Raw genomic sequence first — 22,135 nt, 5'->3', positions numbered from 1 at the left:
CGGTTGTTTTCACTCACGTGTATCTAGTAAAATTTTAAAGGGGCCAGGACACCTAACGTTCAATTATTTTTTAAGTTACTTTGAGTTGTTTTATCTTCAGAATCATTCAATGTTAGATATGGTCTCGGTTACTCGAATGTTATTTAAACCGTAAAGATAAAATTTGTGATGATGTACGTGAAGAAAAGACATAAATTTTTGTCGTGATTGGTGGTTGAAGCGGTTAGGTTAAATTATATTGGAAGGAAAGGTGGAAGGTGGTATGAATGGAAATATTTGATATCTAAAAAGTGATAATTATGTCTCAAATTGGCTACCCATCCAAGAAAGCATATGCTTTAGGCCCACGTTGACAGCTAACCTACTTTCATTCACCGCAGACATTATTAATTATTGAATAGTTTGAATGCTTTATTTATAACATTTATGTTGCTATAGTATTATAAGCTTATTATAATAATTTCATTTTTTAAATAATAAACCGTGCCACTTAGATTATTTTTTCACTTTATAAATGATATCCAAATATAATAAAAATTTAATCAAATTTGATTATGTCATTGTAATCAATGAAAAAGACTACTAGATTATATAAAATACAATGCTAAAATGGAAATTCTTTTAATGAACTATATTTATAATCAATAAAGTTCAAATATTAACTCAGTGGATTAGATTAAAACGGTAATCTTAATTAATAATTACAAATTAGATTTTTTTTTTTTTATTTATTTTAAATTTATTAAAAATAAGAATAATAAAACGGTCACAATCCGGTTGGAAATTTGAAACCAGGGAGTCGGTGCGCGCAAGGACACGTTCACGACGCGTCACAAAACAAACGTGTTAGACAGAACGGAACGGAACTGTTCTGTCAAGTGGGTCCCACATCAGAATATTTCCTATTTAAATTATTAATCGGTTTGTGACACGTGTATCTTTCACGAGGGCGAAAACTGGAATTTGACAAAAGTATTCCAGCAGCCAGAAGACCGCGCAAAACAAAATGCAAGCGCCAAGCGCGCGGCTCCAAATTTGTACGATTTCCTTATTATTCCCCTTTTTACCATCTTGTCCTTCCCACCCACGTCTCCCTCAATTAATTAATTAGTTAATTAATTAATACCAACAGAATTTAAAGTTCCACATGCAATGCACACATGTTTTTAATTTACTTTTATTAATTATAAGTTGGGTATAATTTATTTAAACTTTCATTAATACTCGTAATTTTTTTAAAAAAAATTTCAAAAATATTTTTACTGTTCTGAAAATGTTCATAAATTTTCAAAAATAAAATTAAAAAATTTAAAGATAATTTATGACGTGCAGATAAATGATTTTCATCTATATATTTATTAAACTTTTGACGTTCCTAATTTTTTTATATTGTGTAATTAAATATAAGTGGATCAAAATTACCTTTTAATTTTTTACATTTCATTCCTTTGATGTAGACACATTTTATTTCAGTAATAACTGTTTAACAGTCAAAAGAAACCCCACGAAGCCTGTTTGATTTTGGCATATTTATTTTGCATCATTAATGCTGTTTTATAAAGGAAATTATTAAAACAAATCTTCCCAAATATTATTTATAGCCTCAAATTTAATTTTTCTTTTAATACCAAAACTAATGGAAGGGACATATTTGGAAAATAAAAATTTAAAATAATTATATTTTATATAGGATTTAGAGACAAGGGTATAAATGTAATGTAATTTAACTTTTAAGTAATAAGGCATTATTACGAAGGGTAAAGAGGGAAAAAACATGGGAATTATAGAACGATGAGAGAGAAAGCGAGGGTATTTTGGGTACAAAGTGAATTTCTTCTTCCGAACCTCTAAACATAAGCGTGCAAGCCCCACAGATCTCTGGCTTTCTTTCTCTCTCGGCTCTCAGAATTAGAACACAGCCTGCAACGCAGTGATCGACAATCACTGCTATGCGGATTTTCAGATCAACTCTCTTCACTCTCCCTCTTCTCTTTGCCCTTTTCCTTCTCCTCCATTCTACCATCGCCGCCGGCTCTGACCTCCATTATTCCCGCTTCCATGGTACTCTAATTTCCCCTGTTTTTCCCCTTGTCAGTCTCGTGTCCATTTCTCTTCGTTTTTTCTACTTGTTGAGTGACTTTATTGTCTTTTTCTTTTTTTGATCGGAGCAGTTAGCCCTGGAGTGTTGGTTCGGGCAGTGGAGCTGTCGAAGACGACGGGTAGGAATCTGGCGGAAGCCACCGTTGATAATTCATCTCTGATTTTGGCTGAGAGTAGGACGCAGAGGAAAGACCCTCTTAATAATTTTGAGCTCTATACTGGGGGCTGGAATATACGCAATAAGCATTACTGGGCTGTAAGTTTCGTTCTAACTGGTTTTGTATTGTCATTTGTGCGTGCGTTGCTTCTTCTTTCTATACATTGTGAATAACCACTGCCGATAGGGTTTTGCTGTTCTTTTCGGTTAAATTTACAATGGGTTTTGAATTTCTTAAGTTCTTTGCTTTTTTTTTTTTTTTTTTTTTTTTTCTTCCCGCTTGCTCTGTTGTCAGATATCCATTTTCCTTCTCATTTCTCTATTTGAGTTCGTAATTAGTTTTCATTTGTTTTTTTTTTCTTTTCCTCCCGGAATTACTGCTGTCATGGATTCAAAAACAGTATATTTGCCTTGATAGTCAGCAAGAAAGTTTTAGAATGTACAGAATCAGAGAAGGGGAAGGAACCATTGATTTTAATAGCTGCTTTATGAATTTGTGAGTTGGTCTGTGATTGATAGTGATAGTTTTAATTGAAGGCTTTGTTGTTCATGGTTGGCGTGATTTTGTGTTTAACTTTAACTTTATTTCAAATGTTCTTGAAGAATTTGTTTCTCTACTTTATTTTATGAACTAATTTGCTCTTGGGGTTTTGTTTTTGTTCTCATCGTTGTCCTGTTCTGCAGTCTGTTTCCTTTACAGCAGCTCCCTTCTTTGTCATCGCTGGGGTTTGGTTCATTGTGTTTGGATTGTGTTTGATGCTCATCTGCCTATGCTACTGCTGCTGTCGAAGGGAGCCTTATGGATATTCTCGATTGGCTTATGCTCTTTCTCTCATTTTCCTCATCCTCTTTACTATTGCAGCAATGTAAAAGTCTTTCTTTTTTCCCCTTGGCCTTCTCCATATTGTTCACTATTTTGAAGAAATTTGATCTTCAAAATTTAATGTTTGGTTTTCAGTGTTGGGTGTGGTGTTTTGTACACGGGTCAGGGGAAGTTTCACAGCATCACAACAAGTACACTGGACTATGTAGTGAGTCAAGCTGAAACAACTGTTGACAATCTCCGTAATGTATCAGATTACCTTAGTGCGGCTAAGAAGATAGGAGTTGCATCAGCGTTTCTTTCTGGAGATGTCAAAGGCAAAATCGATGATATTGATAGAAAGCTCAACTCTTCTGCTACAACTCTTTCTCAGAAGACTGGAGATAATTCAAAGGATATCCAATCTGTACTCAATCACATGTAAGAAGATCAAATCGCCATAGACAACATTATGGTGCTTGCTTATCTGGATATTAATGGTTTCTTCTCTTGTTTTCAGAAGGCTTGCTCTTATAATTCTTGCTGCTATTATGCTCCTTCTGGCATTTCTTGGCTTTTGTAAGTGTTTTATATTTCTTAATACTAGAAGATACAACACATGAAGGTTTTATCAAATGCAATAGAGCTCATCCCTTCTGTATTTGTTCTGCCAATTCTTTGCAGTATTTTCCGTCCTTGGGATGCAGTCTCTTGTGTACTCGTAAGTTTACGTCTCAGATTTTACTGATGAATTCAAATTTGTTATGTTATTGATGCGTATATTCTTCTGCACATATTCCTTGTGATGAACACTTAGTTCCCTTTTGCTGCAGCTTGGTGATCATTGGTTGGATTCTTGTTGCTGGCACATTCATTTTGTGTGGAGTTTTTCTTCTCCTCCATAAGTAAGTTTGTTTCTTTATGACTTGTTTAGTGTTTTTGATGTTCCATTGATTTGCACCATCGTATTGGATAATCTGCATTGGATCTAGTTCATTTATATTTTTTGCCTCGTGTATTCGATGCTAAGCTGAAATTACTACTCATAAATAGACGAGGTTGCCTTTGTTGGCTTAAGTTAGCCCGTGGGGCAGGGTCTATCATGAGTAAAGAATTTTTCTTCAATCAACTTTTTATTTTGGTGCATACCCTTTTCTTCCTTATATCTGCAAGCTGTTAGTGAAAAGTGAAAAGGTAATAGGCTTCATTGGCAGTTTTAGCTTTACTTGAAATGGAAGATTGTTCAACTTTCTTGAAATTTATGCATGTGGGTCTAGACATTATGATGTGTATTAAATTTTAAGCTGTTTGTGATAAGGCAAGCCTTTTCCATGTCGTATATAATTTTAAGCTGTTCTTGATAAGACTATCCTCTGCGATGCTTGTCTGCTGACTTCTTATCTCAATACACATTAGTGTTGTAGAAGACACATGCGTTTCAATGAATGAGTGGGTTCAAAACCCAACTGCTCATACAGCTTTGGATGATATCCTCCCGTGTGTGGATAATGCCACAGCCCAAGAAACTCTCGCACAATCAAAGAATGTGGCATTTCAACTTGTTACTGTGGTTAACAATGTCATCACTGGAATTGCAAATCGTAACTTTCCACCAAATGTTGGACAACCCTTTTATTTCAATCAATCTGGTCCATCAATGCCCATCCTCTGCAGCCCTTTTCATTCAGATCTCACTGATCGTTCGTGTGCATCGGGTGAAGTGGAACTGCATAATGCTACTAAGGTCAGTGAAATTGAAAAATTAAATGGATTTTTTTTTTTTGAGATCCCGTAGAGTGTCTGTTATATCCGCCTTAAAAGTTTGTGTTTTGTACCTTTCATGATTTGTCTTTCATATAGCTTTATGCATGTGAGATCTCACATCTGGAGAGGGGAAGGAAACATTTCCTATAAGGGTTTGAAAACCTCCCTCTAGTAGAGGCGTTTTAAAATCTTGAGGTTGACAGTAATACGTAATGGGTCAAAACAAAATATCTACTGGGTTTGGGCTATTACAAATGGTATCAGAGATAGACACCGAGTAGTGTGCGAGGACGTTGACCCCAAGGGAGTGGATTGTGAGATCTCACATCAGTTAGAGAGAAAACGAAGCATTCTTTAAAGGGTGTGGAAACTTCTTCCAGTAGACGTGTTTTAAAACCATGAGGCTGACGACGATACATAACGGGTCAAAGCTGAACTCTCTTACTAAACGTTGTACCCCTCCTTTTCTGATTCCTCTCTTAGTATGTCTTTTGTTTGGCACGAGTTGAAAACAACCTGGGTATCATATAAACTTTGTGACAGATATTCTATCTAAAGGAGGAAGAACTTTGTTTGATGCAGGTTTGGAAGAACTTTGTGTGTGAAGCTTCAGCTTTTGAGATTTGTACAACTCCTGGTCGGCTGACCCCAACCTACTACAGCCAAATGGCAGCTGCAGTAAACGTAACCTTCGGCTTGTACAAGTATGGCCCATACTTGGTCAGTTTGGAAGATTGCACTTTCGTGCGACAGACATTCACAGACATACAAAACGACTATTGTCCTGGGTTGCGCCGTTACACAAAGTGGATCTACGTTGGACTGGTTCTGGTGTCTGCAGCCGTGATGCTGTCGTTAGTTTTCTGGGTTATCTATGCCAGAGAGCGTCGACATCGTGTCTTTACAAAGAGCCATCAGGGCAATTACGCCCAGTGATAGCGAAGAACACCGCTGTAAGGAACGCCCATCCATCCATCCATGTATGCTTGTAGCTATATTTGAACATTATGTGAGTGCTTATTTATTTCTGTACAAAGTTTTGAACGGTTCTTGTTTGTTATGATGGAACGTTGTTTTGTTGACACAAAGTTTAAACTTTTAGTTGAGGTTTTCAAAAATCCATAATCCCCAAATTTTCGGAGAGTTTCGAAAAAGTGTCGAAATTTAATTACATCCAACCATTACTCAAACTAGCGAAATTCCCATTTCAACCAACCAAACAAATTGTAGTTAATTTTGTTTTAAAGAATTTCCAGGGGTATTAAGGTAATTACACTTCGAACGGGCTTATATAAAAATAGAGAAAAAATAATAATAGAAAAGGAAAAAGGAAAAAGGAAAAAGAGAAAAAGGAGAAGCCCTTGAATGCCTCAAACACAAACACACGAATCTTCTTCCACAAGTTTCCCTCACAAAAAGGAAATTCAGTTCACAAGATCACTAACGAATTCACCTCTTTTTCCAACTTTTCAATTCAATGGCCACAAAATCTAGATCCGTCAATTCCAAATTGCAGAGCGTCGGCAGTTCTCGCAAGTGCCTCTGTTCTCCGACCACCCATCCCGGTTCTTTCCGCTGCAGTTTTCACCGGAACCGCCGCAAGGCCTCCGCTAGGTCATCGTCATCATCTATTACTGCCATTACCAGTGCGCAGTTGGAACTTACGGTGTACGCGAAGGCCAATGCGGTGAGGGCGTTTCTTCTGCACATCATCAGGCCGTCCAGTAACGATCTTCAGCGGCGGAGGAATTTTCATCCCAGACCTTCCAGGTTTTGCTTGATGAACAAACACGGAACTGGATTGGCTGTTTCTTGAATCGTTTTTTTTTTCTCTTTTTGGTTTTACTAGCTCTGAATGTTCTTTCGATCCTCTTCGCTGAATTTCCTGTCTCGCTTTACAGACGAGTTCGTAAATATAGTGTTTGTGTACAGATTTCATAGAACATCGCATAAGTTCGATCTTGATTCGACAAACTTTTCTTGAAATAAAATTAGGTTTTTGTACATTTCTCTCCTCTGTTTCTTTCGCTCTGATTCTTGGAACTGGAGAATCGCAATAATCAACCTGTGTTCATAGGAATTCATAAACCGATCAAAACTCATTCCACATTTCTCGCTCGGATTTGATTTGTTCCAAATTCCTTAAGCAATCTTTCTGTTTATTGATAGAGATATCTCGGAGTATTGTTGATTTCAATGTGAGTTCAGTATTCAATGGAATCTACGCTATAACGAGATTTTGTGAGATCAAAATAGTAAAGGGGCAACCATGTTTGTCAATTAAAATTTATCTTCTGTTGCTTGCTTAAGCCTTAAGCTAGATCTGTAAGTGTTGGAATGATCTTATTTTGGAAATTGATTAAATTCATAGCATTATAACAATAATAATTACCACAATTACTAAGGAAGTTTGAAGGAGCATGTGTACATGGTTGTCCCACAAAATGAAAATTTGTTTTGGCATGCTAAGATGGACTTGACTTATTCCAACATAGCCTTAATGAGAGTATCAAACGCCCAAACCATCACACACACTAAAACTGGTCAAACTTCCACTGAGTTTTATTTTAAAATAAATAAAAAATAAAAACCAGTCAATAAGTGATTCTTTAGTGAAAATTATTGAAGAAAATAAAACCCATGTGATTGGGAATTGAATTTTATAACCAAGAATAAGAAACGAAAATAAATGGGATAGGAATCTTCTAAGCTTGAGAAAAATCAACGTTTGATTGCTTAAACCCTTTTTCTTTTCTTTTTTTAAATAAAAAAATAAAAAATAGTCTTTTCTTTCGTATTAATTATTATTTTCTAAATGATATTAATTTATGATTGTAATCAAACCCCACAGACCACAACAAAAGCATAGCACAAAAGTAGACAAGAAAATTCCCCTTCTCTCTTTACACTTTTTATTTTTTTTAAAATTGATGATTAAAAATCTAAAATAACATTTTTTTTATCAATATGTTTTTATTTAAGTGAATTTAGGGGTCGTGTTTTGAAATAATAATAATATTTTTTAAAAAATTTAAAGCTTCAAAATAAGTTATTTAAAAACATTGAAATTTAAAAGCACCACATCAAAATGGAACAAAAAGTCAAATTTGAGGCAACATATTAGTCTAAAACTCAAAACTCATGTTTTGAATTTACTGAAATTATGATTTGAAATGTCAAACATGTTTAAACACAATTGATTATTATACGTACCTTCTAATACCTTTTTTTAAAACAGTGCACTTTAAATATGTTCACATTTCAAATAACATTTTAAATATTTAGTGTATTAATTTTAAAACAATACTTAGAGAGTTGATTATTAAAAATAAAAAATAAAAAAACTTAGAGAGTAGTAATTTAATGGGTTGATTAAGATGTGGTAATCTTAAATTCTTAATCACATTAGTCACTAACCACTTACCTAATCTCTATCAAATCAAACCACAACGATGATCTGTCAATATTTCAATAATAATAATAATAATTCCATCTAAATATATATCAAAGAGAATAAAAGTCTGGTCCCATATTACGAAATTGTAATGGGAAAAATTGATCAGCTGAACCACTAAGACAGAGTCAAAGCAAAGCCACGCGTCTGTTAGAGAAGACAAAGACCGTGTACAATATTTGACAACAAATTCGAAGCTGCGGTCGCCCAACGCACTCTCACCATTTTAACTCCAATAATTGATCAACCCCTCAACCTTCTTGCACCATCTTTTATACTTGACATTCCCGTGTGCAATCAGACATTATTTATAAGGGTGTAAAAATATTATTCTAACCTAATAGTAAATTTTAATTCGAGTATCCTCCAAAAACTTATTTATACCCACCTCATTAATTATTCAAAAGCAACACACGAGACTTGTGTGAGATTTTTTTTTTTTAATTTTCAATTTTTTAAATTTATTTTATGTATTAAAAAAACATACAAATAAATCCCCAAATATTGTGCTTTTTTCCATTAGAAAAAGAAAAGAAAAAAGAAAAAGGAAAAGGGGGTCTGCCATGGGGGGCCATACTCCCATGTGAAACGCTCCACCCAAAGTTTGCAATGGGGACCACCAAGAACACATGTCCACTCCAGTCCCACCAAATTATTTATTTAATTTTCTTCGATTATTAAAGTAAATAATAAAATCGCCCACCGGAACATACATGGGGTACGTGGCATTGAAATGGGCTGTCAGTTGTGGTATTCCTAGTACGTGGCAATTGCCTTTCAAACTGTCAGACTAAACGCCATTTTATTTTCATTTTTTTATAAATAATTTTACATTATCGCCGCAACTGCAACTGCAAGCCCATAGCATTACTAATGAAACCGTCTCCTTTTTTCTTTTTCCCTTAAATGCCCTTCTATTTTGGCGTTTTCACCAATTTGGTAATTCTTATCTTATTTCTTTCTTTTCCCTTTATGCTTCTAGCCTCTCATTTTAATTTCACATTGCAATATTTATGAAAAATATAAATTAATATTCGGTGGCGTTTAAATATACCGCTCTTATTTTTTAATTTCCTTAAAAAGTGATTTTTATTTACTCGGTGAGATGTATAAATCCTTCCAACTGTAGGGGCATATTTGTAAATTGCAATACTCTGCTAGCAATTCCGTGGCGAGAAATTGCGCCCCGTCTCTCCTATAAATACACGGCTCGAGTAAAGCTAGGTTTGCCAATTTGAATAGCCGAAAACGGCTTCTAACAAAACCTTCTTCCTCCTCCTCTTTCTCTTTCTCTTTCGTCTCTGTCTCATCTTTCGACTGCAACTTCAATGGCGGTTTCTTCTAGAAAATCGAGTGGGCCGGTTCTGAGGTCTCTCTCACCTTCTGGGAGATTCTATGGCTCCTATTCTTCTTCTATGTCCTCTGGCTCATCGGCTTTTGCGTCTTCGACGTCAAGCTTTTCCACCAGAAACCCTACGTTTTTTCGTAGATCTGTGTCTCCTTCTCGTATTAATCTTCAACCTTCTTCTTCTCCGTCGGCGTCGTCCGTGAGATTTTCATTGGACCGGTCTATTTCTCCGAATCGGCCGATTTCTGTTTCGACTCGTATCAGTGGGAATCAAGTAGTGAAGAGGCAGAGCAACCAGAAGAGGACCTGCATGTGCTCACCGACTACGCATCCTGGTTCCTTCAGATGTAGTCTCCATAAAGGCGTTCCGTCACAGCCTTCGACTCCTTACTCGTCTAATCGGCTCAACGCGCGGAGATCGGCGATGACGAACTCTCTTGTCAGAATCGGAGGAGTTGAAGGCGATTTAGTGAAGCGTGCCTTGGCGTCCCTCATCCGGCCTTCGTCTCATAGTCAAAGGCGCCGAGCGGATTTCTGTCCGAGACCGAGCCGGCTTTCGAACATGTCGAAAGCCGATGATTTGTGATGGAGATTTTGGTACGTTGGCGAATATCCTCTGGTTTATTAATCTGTTTTCCTCTTCTCTGAGTTTCCGTCAACGAAGACGGGAGATTCCGACCACTGGTTCGACGGCAGTTACGGATCGTAGCGCAAAGGATGCGGAATCGGAGGCGAAGCATGGGAATCATATCTGGTTGCCTCTCCAGTAAACCTTGCTGCCCGGAGTTGGACTAGAGAACCTATATAACTTTGTGTATATGCAGCATATATAAATATATGGAAGACATATATAGTTGCCGCGACATTGATAACAATTCGTGGAGCTTCTGGACACTAATTTTTCACCAATTTCAAAATTTAACAGTCAATTCATTCCTAAATGGTTTTAGTCTCGAACTAATTTAAAATGAAACGATAAAATTAATTTCGTCTGCCAATCGGTGAATTCAGTTCATTGAATTAATGTTCCACGAACTCGCTTCGTACTGTTTCCAGAACGGTTGTTCTTGTTTGGTTGGGCGTCGGCCGTCTCCTTCTTTCCGTTGTCGACTCTGTCCATTGTCGGCGTGAAATTGTAGCCGGAAAGTTGCGTGCTGATGATTACCGATATCCGTTCGGTCAACGTGGTGATTTCTCAAAGGTAAAGTAATTTCATCTTTAATCTTCCTATTTCTCTGTTTCTTCGAGTTTTCAGTTGGTTATAATGTCTGTTTATGTTCTGTATCATTTACAGGTTGATACGGAAGGAGTCCTTGAAGTATGAATTTGTGATCAGAAAGTAGGATTTATGATTGAGAAATTAGGCGGAGATGTTCAAGTTTGGATGAATTTGTGAACTAGGACACTTTGAGATCTGAACACAAACTGAACAAATTCAATTCATATTAACTGGAATCTATACAACATAAAATAAATGTTAAAAGAACCAAGTTCGAAGGAAAGAATTGGACGGAAGAAAACTGAAACATACGTGATCATGATGATATGGTGCGGTAGACGGTGGAGGTGGATGGTAAACCTGGTGATGTTCCAAATCGGTGGAGGGACCGACTTCTACTTCCACACGAAAAACCAATCCGAAGAACAAACCCTATCAAATGTTCACAATAATTGATATTGAGAAACTAAAAGTCCATTCAATTGAAATTCTACCCATCTTTGTATCATGAACTTGATGATACACAACGAGAGCGTTACCTCCCCCCATATCCAAGATTAGGATGGTGAGACATGCAGCACAAATTGATGCACATTACTAAGTTCAGAGAAATTTTGGCATTTTCTCAAAATTCAAGGCTGAAGGATAAACTTGGTGTATGAACATAAATGATAGGTGGGGGAATCCCGAGAATGGAGACAACTCCCTAACTCGAGAACAACCATATCCAATCTCCATCCTCCAACCTCTTATCTCCAACTCTCTCGCATTTCTATGAACTTTAGGTCCACCTTATGCTTCCACATCGACCATTCAATTTTTTCTATTATTTATTTCTTTAATAGATGGGTATCATATTTCAAGATAAGAATTCAAATGGGTTTTCTTCCGTCAAGAAATTAGATTAGAAAGGGTTTTTGTTTTTTTTTTTTTTTCTTTCTCATTTTGAGATATCTAATTAGTTGTCTTACATTTGAGGATACGGATAATCATTATGAGATGGAAATGAAAATGGTGTGTCCAACGTTCACTCCACGGCCACCACGATTGCGACAAAATGAAAAGAAAAGACACAAAATGTGGCTCTCTCTCAAGCCTCTACTGTTTGGATGCCCAGAAAATCAGCTTCCATCATCATCATTATCTTCCATCTTTCATGAGCTTGATAATGGGTACACCTGCTTCCACTTTTAGCCACCAACTGGGTGCTTCTCTTTTTTAATATCATCTCATTATGCATTCATATATATGTAAATTGAGTTGTAAATTTTAATTCAATATTTGAAAATAAATAAAAAATATTTTGAGTAAAATATTCAAAGAAAAAAAAGAGTGATTCAAACGGGCTTTATGTCATGAAACAAAGAAGCCCACAACGAATGATAATCATCGTCCGTTTCTATCCTCTCCTCCTTACAACGACAGCAAATTATTGGGCTTCCTTCTAGCGGCCCAGAAACTCTTGGGCTTCGGCTCGGCGGTATTAGCCTCATCATTCTCCCTTCGGGTATCCTATTATGCTTTGGGCTTTTACTTGAGGCCCAATGGGAAATTCTCCCCTCCAGAGGCCCATATGATATTGGGCTTCTCGGGGATATGGGCCGCTCTTTTCTATTTAACGGCCCAGATAACTTCAGGCTTTTACGGTTCATCACTAACTTCTCGTGCGTTCTTCCATCCAACGGTCCCGAATGTGACACGTTTTTACTCCGTCGTTTCGTCGGCTTCAGAACCTCCAGGACTTTAACCTCCTGTTTCCGGCCGTGATCCTCGCCGTGAGTCGGCGTACCTGGTGCAATCTCCGCCACTTCTTTCCGGAAAATCCCCTTCTCCGGCTTGGAGTTGACAGTGAGAGTCAGGTTCCGGAGGCAGTTTCTGAGGCAGTTCTTGGTTTTGGTGAAAGCGGAAAGGAGAAATTTCTTCTGGGTGGGTTGTTGTGAATGGAGTTTGGCGAGTTTCATGATCTCGAGCCTGTCTGTGGCGACGGAGATTCCAATTTTGAGGAGAAAATCATGGTTGAAACTGGAAATGTGTTCAGGTTTGAGGCCATTTTGGACGAAAAGAAGACCGTATTCGTAGGTGTGAAGAGGGTCGAGGCCGGTTCTTGATAGCCAAGAGAACCAGTCCATTGCAGGAGCCTTCGAAGCTTTTTCAATGGCTTCTATCTTTTAGCTATTGCTTTAAGAGCTTGACATATATATACGGAAAGAAATTTTCAATTTAACCCATAAAATTATTAGGGGGTCAATTATTTCAATTAATTTTGGAAGTTTATTGAACATGGGGATGAACATTATGTCCTCCCATAAATAATTTTCTACAAACAAATACAAAATTATATAATATATTTTCATCTCGCCAAGTTAGGAAATGATCATGAGTTTATGAAAGCTTATGTTTAAAGTAGATATTAAGTAATGTTCATCTATCGCTTCTCAATGGCTTATTGAAAGAAAATGGCTACCTTTCGGCAAATAAAGCATACACAAAGCAACCAAAAGGGGTAGTGATTGATGGCCACCTAACAAATAACTAATAGCTGCTTGAATTAAAGAAATCCAAACACTAGACCCAGAAAATAATTGGTATTAGGGAGATGGTAGTTGGATCATAGCCATTGAAGCATGAAGGAGACCACTAGGATCTTGCAGGATTGGTTGGAACCATTAAATTCTGCTTTACAAGAACAGAGGCAGTTTGAGATGTCACATGCTTGGTCAAAAGCTGTTTGTCGTGGAATGAAATTAGTGACATTTGTCGCATACAATATAGAATTGAATTATTGAAGATCTATTTGAGAAATGCATCCAAAAATAGCTTTTTTTTTATTTTTTGGAAACTTTTCAAGGGGCCACATGAAGGAAGAACAATGAATATATTCTTGAGATCAAAATGATGTTTATGTCATTGACTCAAATAATAGTTCTTTCCATTGTTGTTATTGTGGCAGTGATGCAAATATCTCAATAAAAGCAAGCTACCGTTGAGTTTACCAGTTCAAACTCGCTGCTTTCCCCTGCAATAAGTCCCATATAATGACTGTCATATCAGTTGCTTTCAGGTTGACCAATTTTCATATCTGACTAAACCATAAGAAAATTGATGGATTGATGATCTCCCCAAGAGAAAAGAATTCAAATCTACAGAGGAACAGCTTCATTTTTTTTGTTAAGGTCAGTTTGGTTGATAAAAGTTCTAAGATATAAATATTCACATCATTCCTCCGATTCATTTTTTGGATATTTGACGTCTGTAACCATGACAATCTCATCATCTAATTCTTCAGTCTGCTCTGTTTCCTTGTAATCTTCTGGGAGCACGTTGCAGTTAATGGTGTACCACACTGGTCTCTCTTCCTGGAATAACCTGCCTCAAAACAAAATGATCGGATAAGAGAAATGGAAACTATATCGATTAATCAAATTTACATCTTGATGTTGAACTCTTTTAAGTTGGCTCCTTTTGGTTGGCTCGTGCACACTTTTATAGCTACTCAATCTGTTTAGATGAGAGCAGGTTGTTCTTTAAAGTGGTTCGATTCTCTTGTACATTGTAACAACTGGCAGCTTTATTGATAGTCTAAACAAATACTTATCACAAACTTGTGCCAGTAACACTTGATTTCATCGTGTTCTATTTCAGTTAACAATGAGCAAAATGGATGATTTTGTGTAGGTATAAGAAAAAAGAGAGAGAGAGGGAGAGATTTACGGATGCTTGCAAAGCGTTGGGCATCGCACTGTAAGTGCATACTTGCATGTTGATAGTTCTGTGATAGAATTAATCATGGCTCTGGGCTCCGAGCAAACAAATCTAACCTGCAATGAAATTAAGAATCAAAATTGGTAATGAGGAGAAAAAGAAAGAAAAAAGTGACAGAAAATTATTGATTACTTTGTACCTCAGTTTCTCGTGGTTGATTTGTTAGATCACACATGGTTCCATTTGTGTAATGATGAGCATGATACCTGAATGAGTCACGTAGCTTCATATTACTTTGAGAATTTGACATGTGGGGAGAGGCGCCAAAAGAAAACCTTGCTAACTATACAGGATCTATGGGATCCAAACACTAAACTCATACGAGCTTTTCTTCATATTTCATGTCTGAATGTCGTATTTGACACATGTAAGAATTGACAATTAAAGAAACTCAAAGTCAGACCCATAGTAGAATGCCGGATGAAACCTCACACAAGTTTCTGTTTCCACGTATCCCTCCAACTTACTAATTTGAGAAGTGGTAGAAATAGGAAAATTACAAGCTTTAGTGTTTTTCGATAGTTGGTATTTGCCTGCAACTTAAAGTCTGTTCATAATTTCTTAACTGGTAACTAATGAAAGTAAAAGCAAACCTTTGGGATGCATCTTTTGAGCGAGGATCCTTCAAAGTAGATACATCAGAGAGATTCTCATGGAGATTAGCCGTTGCCTCTGCATCATAGACACCCAATACAAACTCCTGAACTACCTGCAAAACAATACGCCAGATACTTCAAAGTCTTCACTACTTAAAATGGCAGGGCATTGTTTTATGTTTTTAATTAAGCTATAAACCGTAATCATGGCCTCCTGAAACATAAGCTAATAAAACAATCTCCTTTAAGAATATTAACACCAGTCCCCCATTTCATACACAGAGATTAGAGAAACGCATAAAGAAAGCATTAGAAGACACTCAAAGAGACTACCTTATCATCCTCCAAATGAAATTGTCGTAGTGTTTTCTGGTAACAAAATTCATATGTCCACCAACCCTCTTGCTGCAAAAAGAAGTTGATGATGCAAGGCAAACATGTCAATTGTTCATAACATAATCATCACTTGTTTTACCTAAAATGCATATATTTTACAACAATTGGCCCTAGTTTTAAATAGCATGAATGTTGAGCGCAACAAAGGGGCACCTTGTCTCATGTGAGGCAGGACAGCCTCAAAGCATACACTTCACTTATATTTTTTAAACATGTCATATACTTTGAACACATGTATTATTTTTTAAAATGAAAGAAGAAAAATACCTTAACGTCTTGAACTTTTTGCTTGATGCCTGATTTCTCAAGGAACTCGCACTAAAGAAACTACTTACAACTCTACTTTTCTTTCGAGATATGATTTTAAAACATCGACAATATAGTCATCAGATGCATGCAAAGCAATATTTAGTGATAGATCCTAACCCTGACGAAACATTGCTCTTTTAATGCTTCAAGCAGCTCATCTGGAGTCTTCAATTTGACACGCTTCTCAGATTCCACAATCATGCTACTCACGTTCACCTGAATAGCTGGTTTTCCACTCTTGGACTTCTCCATCTTAGGCAAGAAGCACATGTAATTCTTTCCATTTTTATTGGGCATAAACACAGATTCCTGATCATCATCCTGCAAAGTCATAAAAAACATAGTGATTTCAGATGGCATATGCATACTTCCTTATTCTTGAATTATGAAGTCAGATATCATACAGTGTAGAAAAGAAAGTTTTTGTATGAAGTCTAGTACAAGAAAAAGGGTACTGAAACTAAACATTAAAACAATAAAATTTCATGCATAGAGAAGGAGCTTTAAGTTCTCACTTACATTTGCAGCAGAATTGAGCGCATACAATGATTTAATTATCAAGCATTTAAGAAAACAATGCACACAGAGTCCACCTTCCCATCTCTTCTTCCACCGTGCATCTTACAGACTAATCACATGTTGGCCGTCTAGGAGGTTCTTGGAGTTCAAGAAATCATTTACAAACCAATTATTCCAATTGCTTGATACCACAAGGATGAAACTACAATTTTAGTTTGCTTCAAAATTTGGTGTCATGGATCACTGTACACAGAGAACTTCTTATTTATTTACTGTTTTTAATCGTGTCAAAATAATCAACTATCAATCTTCAAAGCCCTTCCTCCAATCCCCTTTATCTTAGAGAAAGAAGGCAACTGATGAATACATTTCACAGAGTGGGAAACAATGTAAGGTACAAAAATCAAATTAGGCCAACAGAGAACATATGATGATAAATTTTAAAAAAGAAACAACAAAATAGGATAACTAGAGATTGACTAATGAAGGTGTGGAGAAATGCCCACAGTCTATCATCTTTAACTTTGTAAAGTTATACTACAGTCTGACCTAACAAGAGAGGAGGAGGAAAAATGCCAAAGACCCAAAAAATCCCCATCTAATTACATCCTATAGGTGAATAGGATCCAAATAATACCAAGAATCAACAACTAAGTTCATTATAAAGCTTACCGGGTTGTAAGGCGAGTCCTCTGGATGGAATTCAATATTGTATTTCGGTCCACGAGAGTTGCGACTAAATGTACCACCTGCTAATCATCAATCAGAAAGAGGGGATAACAAAATTTTATATTAACTAGCTATTGCAATGATGAGCAAATACAATAAATGTAAAGATGGTACACCGCCCTACATTTTGATGTTTCAAATTCTCATAACGTATGCAAACCGAATGTTAAACAACTTATGGAATATCAGCCCGCCAAGACATAATCCTACGATTTAGATTCAGTTCGCAATCCGAGTGGCATAACTTCAATCAATCAGAAGCAGAAACTCTAAAACTTAATAATAAAGGAAGATAGTCTGGAAAACCATTTCTAAATACTGAATTCAAAACAAAACTTAACTAATTAAAAATCCATGAATCAAGATTGTACGCCTAAAGAAGATATCTGTTTCGCAACTTGTCAATAAAAAGTTAAAGAAAGAGAGAATTTGGAGAAGAATTTCACCTAATTGAGCTGGGAAGATCTGGTCAGCTAACACGAAGTGGCAAAAATTACCAACTAAAAGAACCAGACACAGCAATTTCCTCATTCCGGTGTCCTCCGACGAACGTACAATGGGGAAAACAAGAGAAGCAAAAATGTAAGGCGAGGTATTTCAGCTGGAAGCGGAAGGACGACAACAGCGACAACGAAGAAGATGAAAATGGCGTCTTCGTAAACTTGCTTTACGGCGTCCTATTGACGATGGTGCACTCCCACGTAAGCTTGACCAATGAGTGATTGCCACGTCATGAGAAGGTATTTGATAGACTTCCAACAAAATGGGCCGGGTCAGTCCAGCGTTTAATGGATCTGTGGACTCATTTTTAAGTGGGCTTTATCTATGGGCCGTGTTTTTTATTTCAATTAATGGGCCGGAGAATTCAGCCCATTAATTGTACACCTGGTATATGAAATATTTAAAATTTACAGAATAATATAATTGGGATTTTTCTTTCTTAAAAGCATATCATATGTCTTTTCATGTAGCTTTTAGCACGTGTTAAAAAAAAAAAGCTGGGTAAAGTTGGGAGGCTAAGTAATATCTTTATTTATATTTTATTAATAGAAAATATGGCTTTAATAATATATTTTTATTAAAATCATTCACCGCAAAATAAAATTTAACCATTGACATGAAAAATAAAAACCAGAATTTATTTAATTATATATAATTTATAAAATTTTGAACCAACAACCAATGGAATGGGCGGTTACCCAAAAGACTTGGAATTCACGGCAGCTGTGGAGCCCACATATTTTTGAGTTTTCAAGTCAAACGGCAACCTCTATGATAAAAACAGTAATTTAATTTAATTAAAAATAAAATAAAATAAAATAAAATAAAATAAAATAAAATAAAATAAAATAGTATAAAAACCATTACCAGCTTTTTCTGAGAATTTTGTGGCGTTCACGACAAGTTCTTACAAATCTCACTCGTTACAAAAGCACAAACGGAATCCACGGTTCGTTTTCCATTTCATTTCCTTTGCTAATAATATTCCGTCTCTTTCCGCCAAATAATTTCCTCCTTCTTTCTCGCCTGGATTCTCCGGAATTATTTCACTGCTTCATACATTTCCCAGATAAGTTTTATGTTTCCGATTTTGCATCGCCTGAGCAAAAACGCACGACTATAATTGATGTTTCTTTCTGCTTATCACGCATACGTTTTAGCTTAATCGGCTGCCTTTCTTCTTTCTGCATTGCGGTTTTTGTTCTTCAAGGAATGCTATAAATTCTGATTCCAAGAGAGCTTAAGAATCTCTGCTTAGTATGCCCTATTTGAGTTTCTGGGGAATTTCAGGATCGTTCTATCCTTTTTAGGTCGGTTCACTGGAAATTTGGGGGGGATTTGTGAATTTGATCTAGAAAATTTTGTGGTTTTTGTCTGGTTTACGTTTGATATTTGGGTACTTTTTGCTACATTCGACTACAGGGGAATTGATTTTTTGTTTGTGCTGTATTTCTTCTTTCTAGAGGGTTTAAGAATTGTGGGATTTGATTCTCTTCCTCGTAATAAAGTTGGTTTGGATTCGTTTGCTTTGGAGTGTAGTTTTAGAAACTAAGTCTTTTGGTCCGATCTTGGGTTTTCAATGGGGAAGCAAAGTGGGAAGAAAAAGAAGCAGATTGGCGATAAGTTTCGTGAGGTTATTGCAAAACATCGCCAAAGTGGAGATGGTAGTCCAAGCAATAATGACAAAGACCATGCTATTTTCATTACCATGTCTCTGGCTTTGAAGGAAGAGGGGAATAGATTGTTTCAGGCTAGAGATCTTGAAGGAGCAATGTTGAAATATGAAAAGGCTCTCAAATTACTTCCTAGAAATCATATAGACGTATCTTATCTTAGGAGTAACATGGCGGCTTGCTATATGCAAATGGGGATTAGCGAGTATCCTCGAGCGATTCATGAGTGCAATTTGGCTCTTGAAGTTACACCCAAGTATAGTAAGGCGTTGTTGAAGCGAGCTAGATGTTATGAGGCATTGCATAGGCTGGACTTGGCTCTAAGAGATGTTAATACAGTTTTAAACATGGAGCCAAATAATATCATGGCCTTAGAAATATCAGAGAGACTTACAAAGGCACTTGAGACGAAAGGATCTAAGGAAGACGAGGCTGAGATCAAGCTGCCTCTTGATTTTGTTGAATTGCCTGCTGAAGTGTTGCCGCAAAAAGGATCAAAAGAAAAGAACCGAAAGAAGAAGAACAACCAAAAGACTAAGGAAACCATAGATGAGAAAAAGGCTGATGAAATTGTGGAGGAGAAGGTTGGTAATGAGACGGTCGAAGTGGAGAAGGCTGGTAATGAGACGGTTGAAGAGGAGAAGGCTGGTAATGAGACGGTCAAAGAGGAGACGGCTGGTAATGGAACGGTCAAAGAGGAGAAGGCTGGTAATGGAACGGTTGAAGAGGAGAAGGCCAAGGAATCGGTAGAGGAGAAGAAGGCCGAGGATAAACTTGTTGTGGAGGAGAAAATCGCCAGGGCACTGGAGGAAACACCTATGAAAACTGTGAAATTGGTGTTTGGAGAAGATATACGATGGGCTCAAGTGCCAGTGGACTGCACTCTACTGCAACTGAGGGAGGCTATACGTGATCGTTTCCCGACCTGCCCGGCAGTCCTTATCAAGTACAGGGACGAAGAAGGCGATTTGGTAACCATTACTGCCAACGAAGAATTGCGAATGGCTGAAACAGCTAAGGCGTCACAGGCTTCTGTTAGATTTTATATATTTGAAGTTAAGCCTGAACAAGATCCATTCTATGAAAAGTTTAAGAAGGATGATGAGGTTGCCAAGTGTAAAGTTGAACAAAGTAGCATCTTTGAGAATGGCCATTTATTAAGAGCAAAAGAAATAAAGACGTCCTCTTGCATTGATGACTGGATAATTCAATTTGCTCAGTTATTTATAAACCATGTAGGATTTGAATCAGGCCCATGCTTGGATCTCCATGACCTTGGGATGAAGCTTTATTCTGAAGCCGTGGAAGAGACAGTAACAAGTGAAGAGGCTCAAGGTCTTTTCAAATTAGCAGCAGAGAAGTTTCATGAGATGACAGCCTTAGCATTGTTCTACTGGGGGAATGTTATCATGTCAAGCGCCAGGAAGAAGGTCTACTTCACAGATGGTGCTTCAAAAGGGCCTCTGTTTGAACAGATAAAATCTGCGTACGATTGGGTTGAAAACGAATACGTTGAAGCAGGAAGGAAATATCAAATGGCGGTCGAAATCAAACCAGACTTTTACGAAGGCTATCTAGCTCTTGGGCAGCAACAGTTTGAGCAGGCGAAACTTTCTTGGCTTTATGCAGTTAGCAGCAATGTTGATCCAAAAACGTTGCCTTGTACTGAGGTTCTGAAACTTTATAACTATGCCGAGGAGAGCATGGAAACAGGCATGAAAATGTGGGAAGAATGGGAAGAACAGCGTACTAGCGAATTCTCTAAAACAAGCACCGTTAAAACCCAGTTGCAGAAGATGGGATTAGATGGGCTGATTAAGGATATATCAGCTGATGAAGCTACAGAACAGGCTAAAAATATGCGGTCTCATATAAACCTCTTATGGGGTACCATGCTCTATGAGCGATCGATATTGGAATTTAAGATGGGGCTACCAGTGTGGCATGAATGTCTGGAAGTTGCAGTTGAGAAATTTGAGCTTGCTGGAGCTTCTGCCACTGATATAGCTGTTATGATAAAGAATCACTGTTCAAGCAACAACGCACATGAAGGTATAGTCTAAGATATATATTCTGTAAACTGTGGAGTATGAGTCCATCCATGTTTAGATATTTTTCATCTGCTCCAATTACAGGTCTTGGGTTCAAAATTGATGAGATAGTACAGGCATGGAACGAGATGTACGAAGCTCGAAAGTTGCTTACTGGAGTTCCATCATTCCGATTAGAGCCATTGTTTCGGCGAAGAGTTTCGAAAATCTACCACGTGTTGGAGGAAGCTTGATTAGAGCATATTTTCAGGTTTGTTTGGAGAGACTAGAAGGAATAGCGCCAGTTTTGCTTCTCCACGCAATGAAACTGAAAACGAGCATTATAGGTAAGTTCCACTCATCACTATAACAACAATGCTGAAAAATGAACTGCATCACTATATCAATGGGTAGCTGTTGTTTTGTTGAACAGGTTTCATTTCTTCTATGATGGCTGTGTCAAAAGAAGGTTTTCCATTTCTGTTGTTATTATGCATTCTTTCTCAATACAATCTTAAATCTGGGGACAAGATGAAATTGCAGGGACTTCCATTTAAGCTTGTTTCTGCTATCACCTTCATCCTTTCTCGTCTCCTAAAGCAGTGTTCATAGTATTCTATTGTCAGTTGTTCGTTCAAGTGTCCTAGATAACAAATTCTTTCATTGTTTCTTATCCTGTTTTGTAATTTATGTTGTAATCCCATTTCTTTTGTAACCTTAATAATACAGGTATATGTATATTCATTTAAGACATTTAATAAATTCTTTTTCATTTA

General features: G+C 37.0%; 6 protein-coding genes and 1 long non-coding RNA gene across 9 annotated transcripts; 4 read left to right on the top strand and 3 right to left on the bottom strand.

Annotated features, from left to right (window-relative positions):
- Window positions 1-1,856: 1,856 nt before the first annotated feature.
- Window positions 1,857-5,941, top strand: LOC111793545 (uncharacterized). Its single transcript, XM_023675474.2, has 9 exons — window positions 1,857-2,061; window positions 2,172-2,356; window positions 2,942-3,123; window positions 3,216-3,500; window positions 3,580-3,638; window positions 3,744-3,780; window positions 3,893-3,964; window positions 4,476-4,803; window positions 5,406-5,941. Exons 1-9 carry the CDS (start codon window positions 1,950-1,952, stop codon window positions 5,757-5,759), a joined length of 1,614 nt encoding a protein of 537 aa, XP_023531242.2. The 5' UTR covers window positions 1,857-1,949; the 3' UTR covers window positions 5,760-5,941.
- Window positions 5,942-6,300: 359 nt separating this feature from the next.
- LOC111793349 (uncharacterized) lies at window positions 6,301-6,639 on the top strand. Its single transcript, XM_023675194.2, has one exon. It carries the CDS (start codon window positions 6,301-6,303, stop codon window positions 6,637-6,639), a length of 339 nt encoding a protein of 112 aa, XP_023530962.2.
- A 2,869-nt stretch (window positions 6,640-9,508) lies between these two features.
- LOC111792947 (uncharacterized) lies at window positions 9,509-10,566 on the top strand. Its single transcript, XM_023674580.2, has one exon. It carries the CDS (start codon window positions 9,606-9,608, stop codon window positions 10,209-10,211), a length of 606 nt encoding a protein of 201 aa, XP_023530348.2. The 5' UTR covers window positions 9,509-9,605; the 3' UTR covers window positions 10,212-10,566.
- A 474-nt stretch (window positions 10,567-11,040) lies between these two features.
- Window positions 11,041-11,539, bottom strand: LOC147793010 (uncharacterized). The gene is made up of 2 exons (XR_015420721.1): window positions 11,384-11,539; window positions 11,041-11,276 (listed from the first exon to the last, which is right to left on the bottom strand). It is a non-coding gene; the product is annotated as an uncharacterized LOC147793010 (long non-coding RNA).
- A 560-nt stretch (window positions 11,540-12,099) lies between these two features.
- Window positions 12,100-13,090, bottom strand: LOC111792946 (uncharacterized). Its single transcript, XM_023674579.2, has one exon. It carries the CDS (start codon window positions 12,971-12,973, stop codon window positions 12,182-12,184), a length of 792 nt encoding a protein of 263 aa, XP_023530347.2. The 5' UTR covers window positions 12,974-13,090; the 3' UTR covers window positions 12,100-12,181.
- Window positions 13,091-13,928: 838 nt separating this feature from the next.
- Window positions 13,929-17,811, bottom strand: OS9 (ER lectin-like protein). Its single transcript, XM_023674578.2, has 8 exons — window positions 17,602-17,811; window positions 17,099-17,175; window positions 16,025-16,228; window positions 15,536-15,607; window positions 15,200-15,315; window positions 14,746-14,812; window positions 14,556-14,662; window positions 13,929-14,210 (listed from the first exon to the last, which is right to left on the bottom strand). Exons 1-8 carry the CDS (start codon window positions 17,684-17,686, stop codon window positions 14,060-14,062), a joined length of 879 nt encoding a protein of 292 aa, XP_023530346.2. The 5' UTR covers window positions 17,687-17,811; the 3' UTR covers window positions 13,929-14,059.
- Window positions 17,812-18,537: 726 nt separating this feature from the next.
- LOC111792944 (protein PHOX1) lies at window positions 18,538-22,135 on the top strand. Of its 3 annotated transcripts, XR_015420532.1 has the most exons (4): window positions 18,538-18,605; window positions 19,120-21,381; window positions 21,465-21,706; window positions 21,793-22,135. XR_015420532.1 is itself a non-coding variant. In XM_087122882.1 (2 exons), exons 1-2 carry the CDS (start codon window positions 19,236-19,238, stop codon window positions 21,611-21,613), a joined length of 2,295 nt encoding a protein of 764 aa, XP_086979008.1. In that variant the 5' UTR covers window positions 18,538-19,235; the 3' UTR covers window positions 21,614-22,135. The 3 variants fall into 3 exon arrangements, 1 of the variants encoding a protein (XP_086979008.1); XR_015420531.1 differs by having other exon boundaries at window positions 18,538-21,381; XM_087122882.1 differs by having other exon boundaries at window positions 18,538-21,381; window positions 21,465-22,135.

Source organism: Cucurbita pepo, chromosome 4, assembly GCF_057944985.1.
Source record: "Cucurbita pepo subsp. pepo isolate OVF chromosome 4, ASM5794498v1, whole genome shotgun sequence".
Taxonomy (NCBI): domain Eukaryota; kingdom Viridiplantae; phylum Streptophyta; class Magnoliopsida; order Cucurbitales; family Cucurbitaceae; genus Cucurbita; species Cucurbita pepo.
This window is presented reverse-complemented; position numbering and strand designations above follow the sequence as displayed.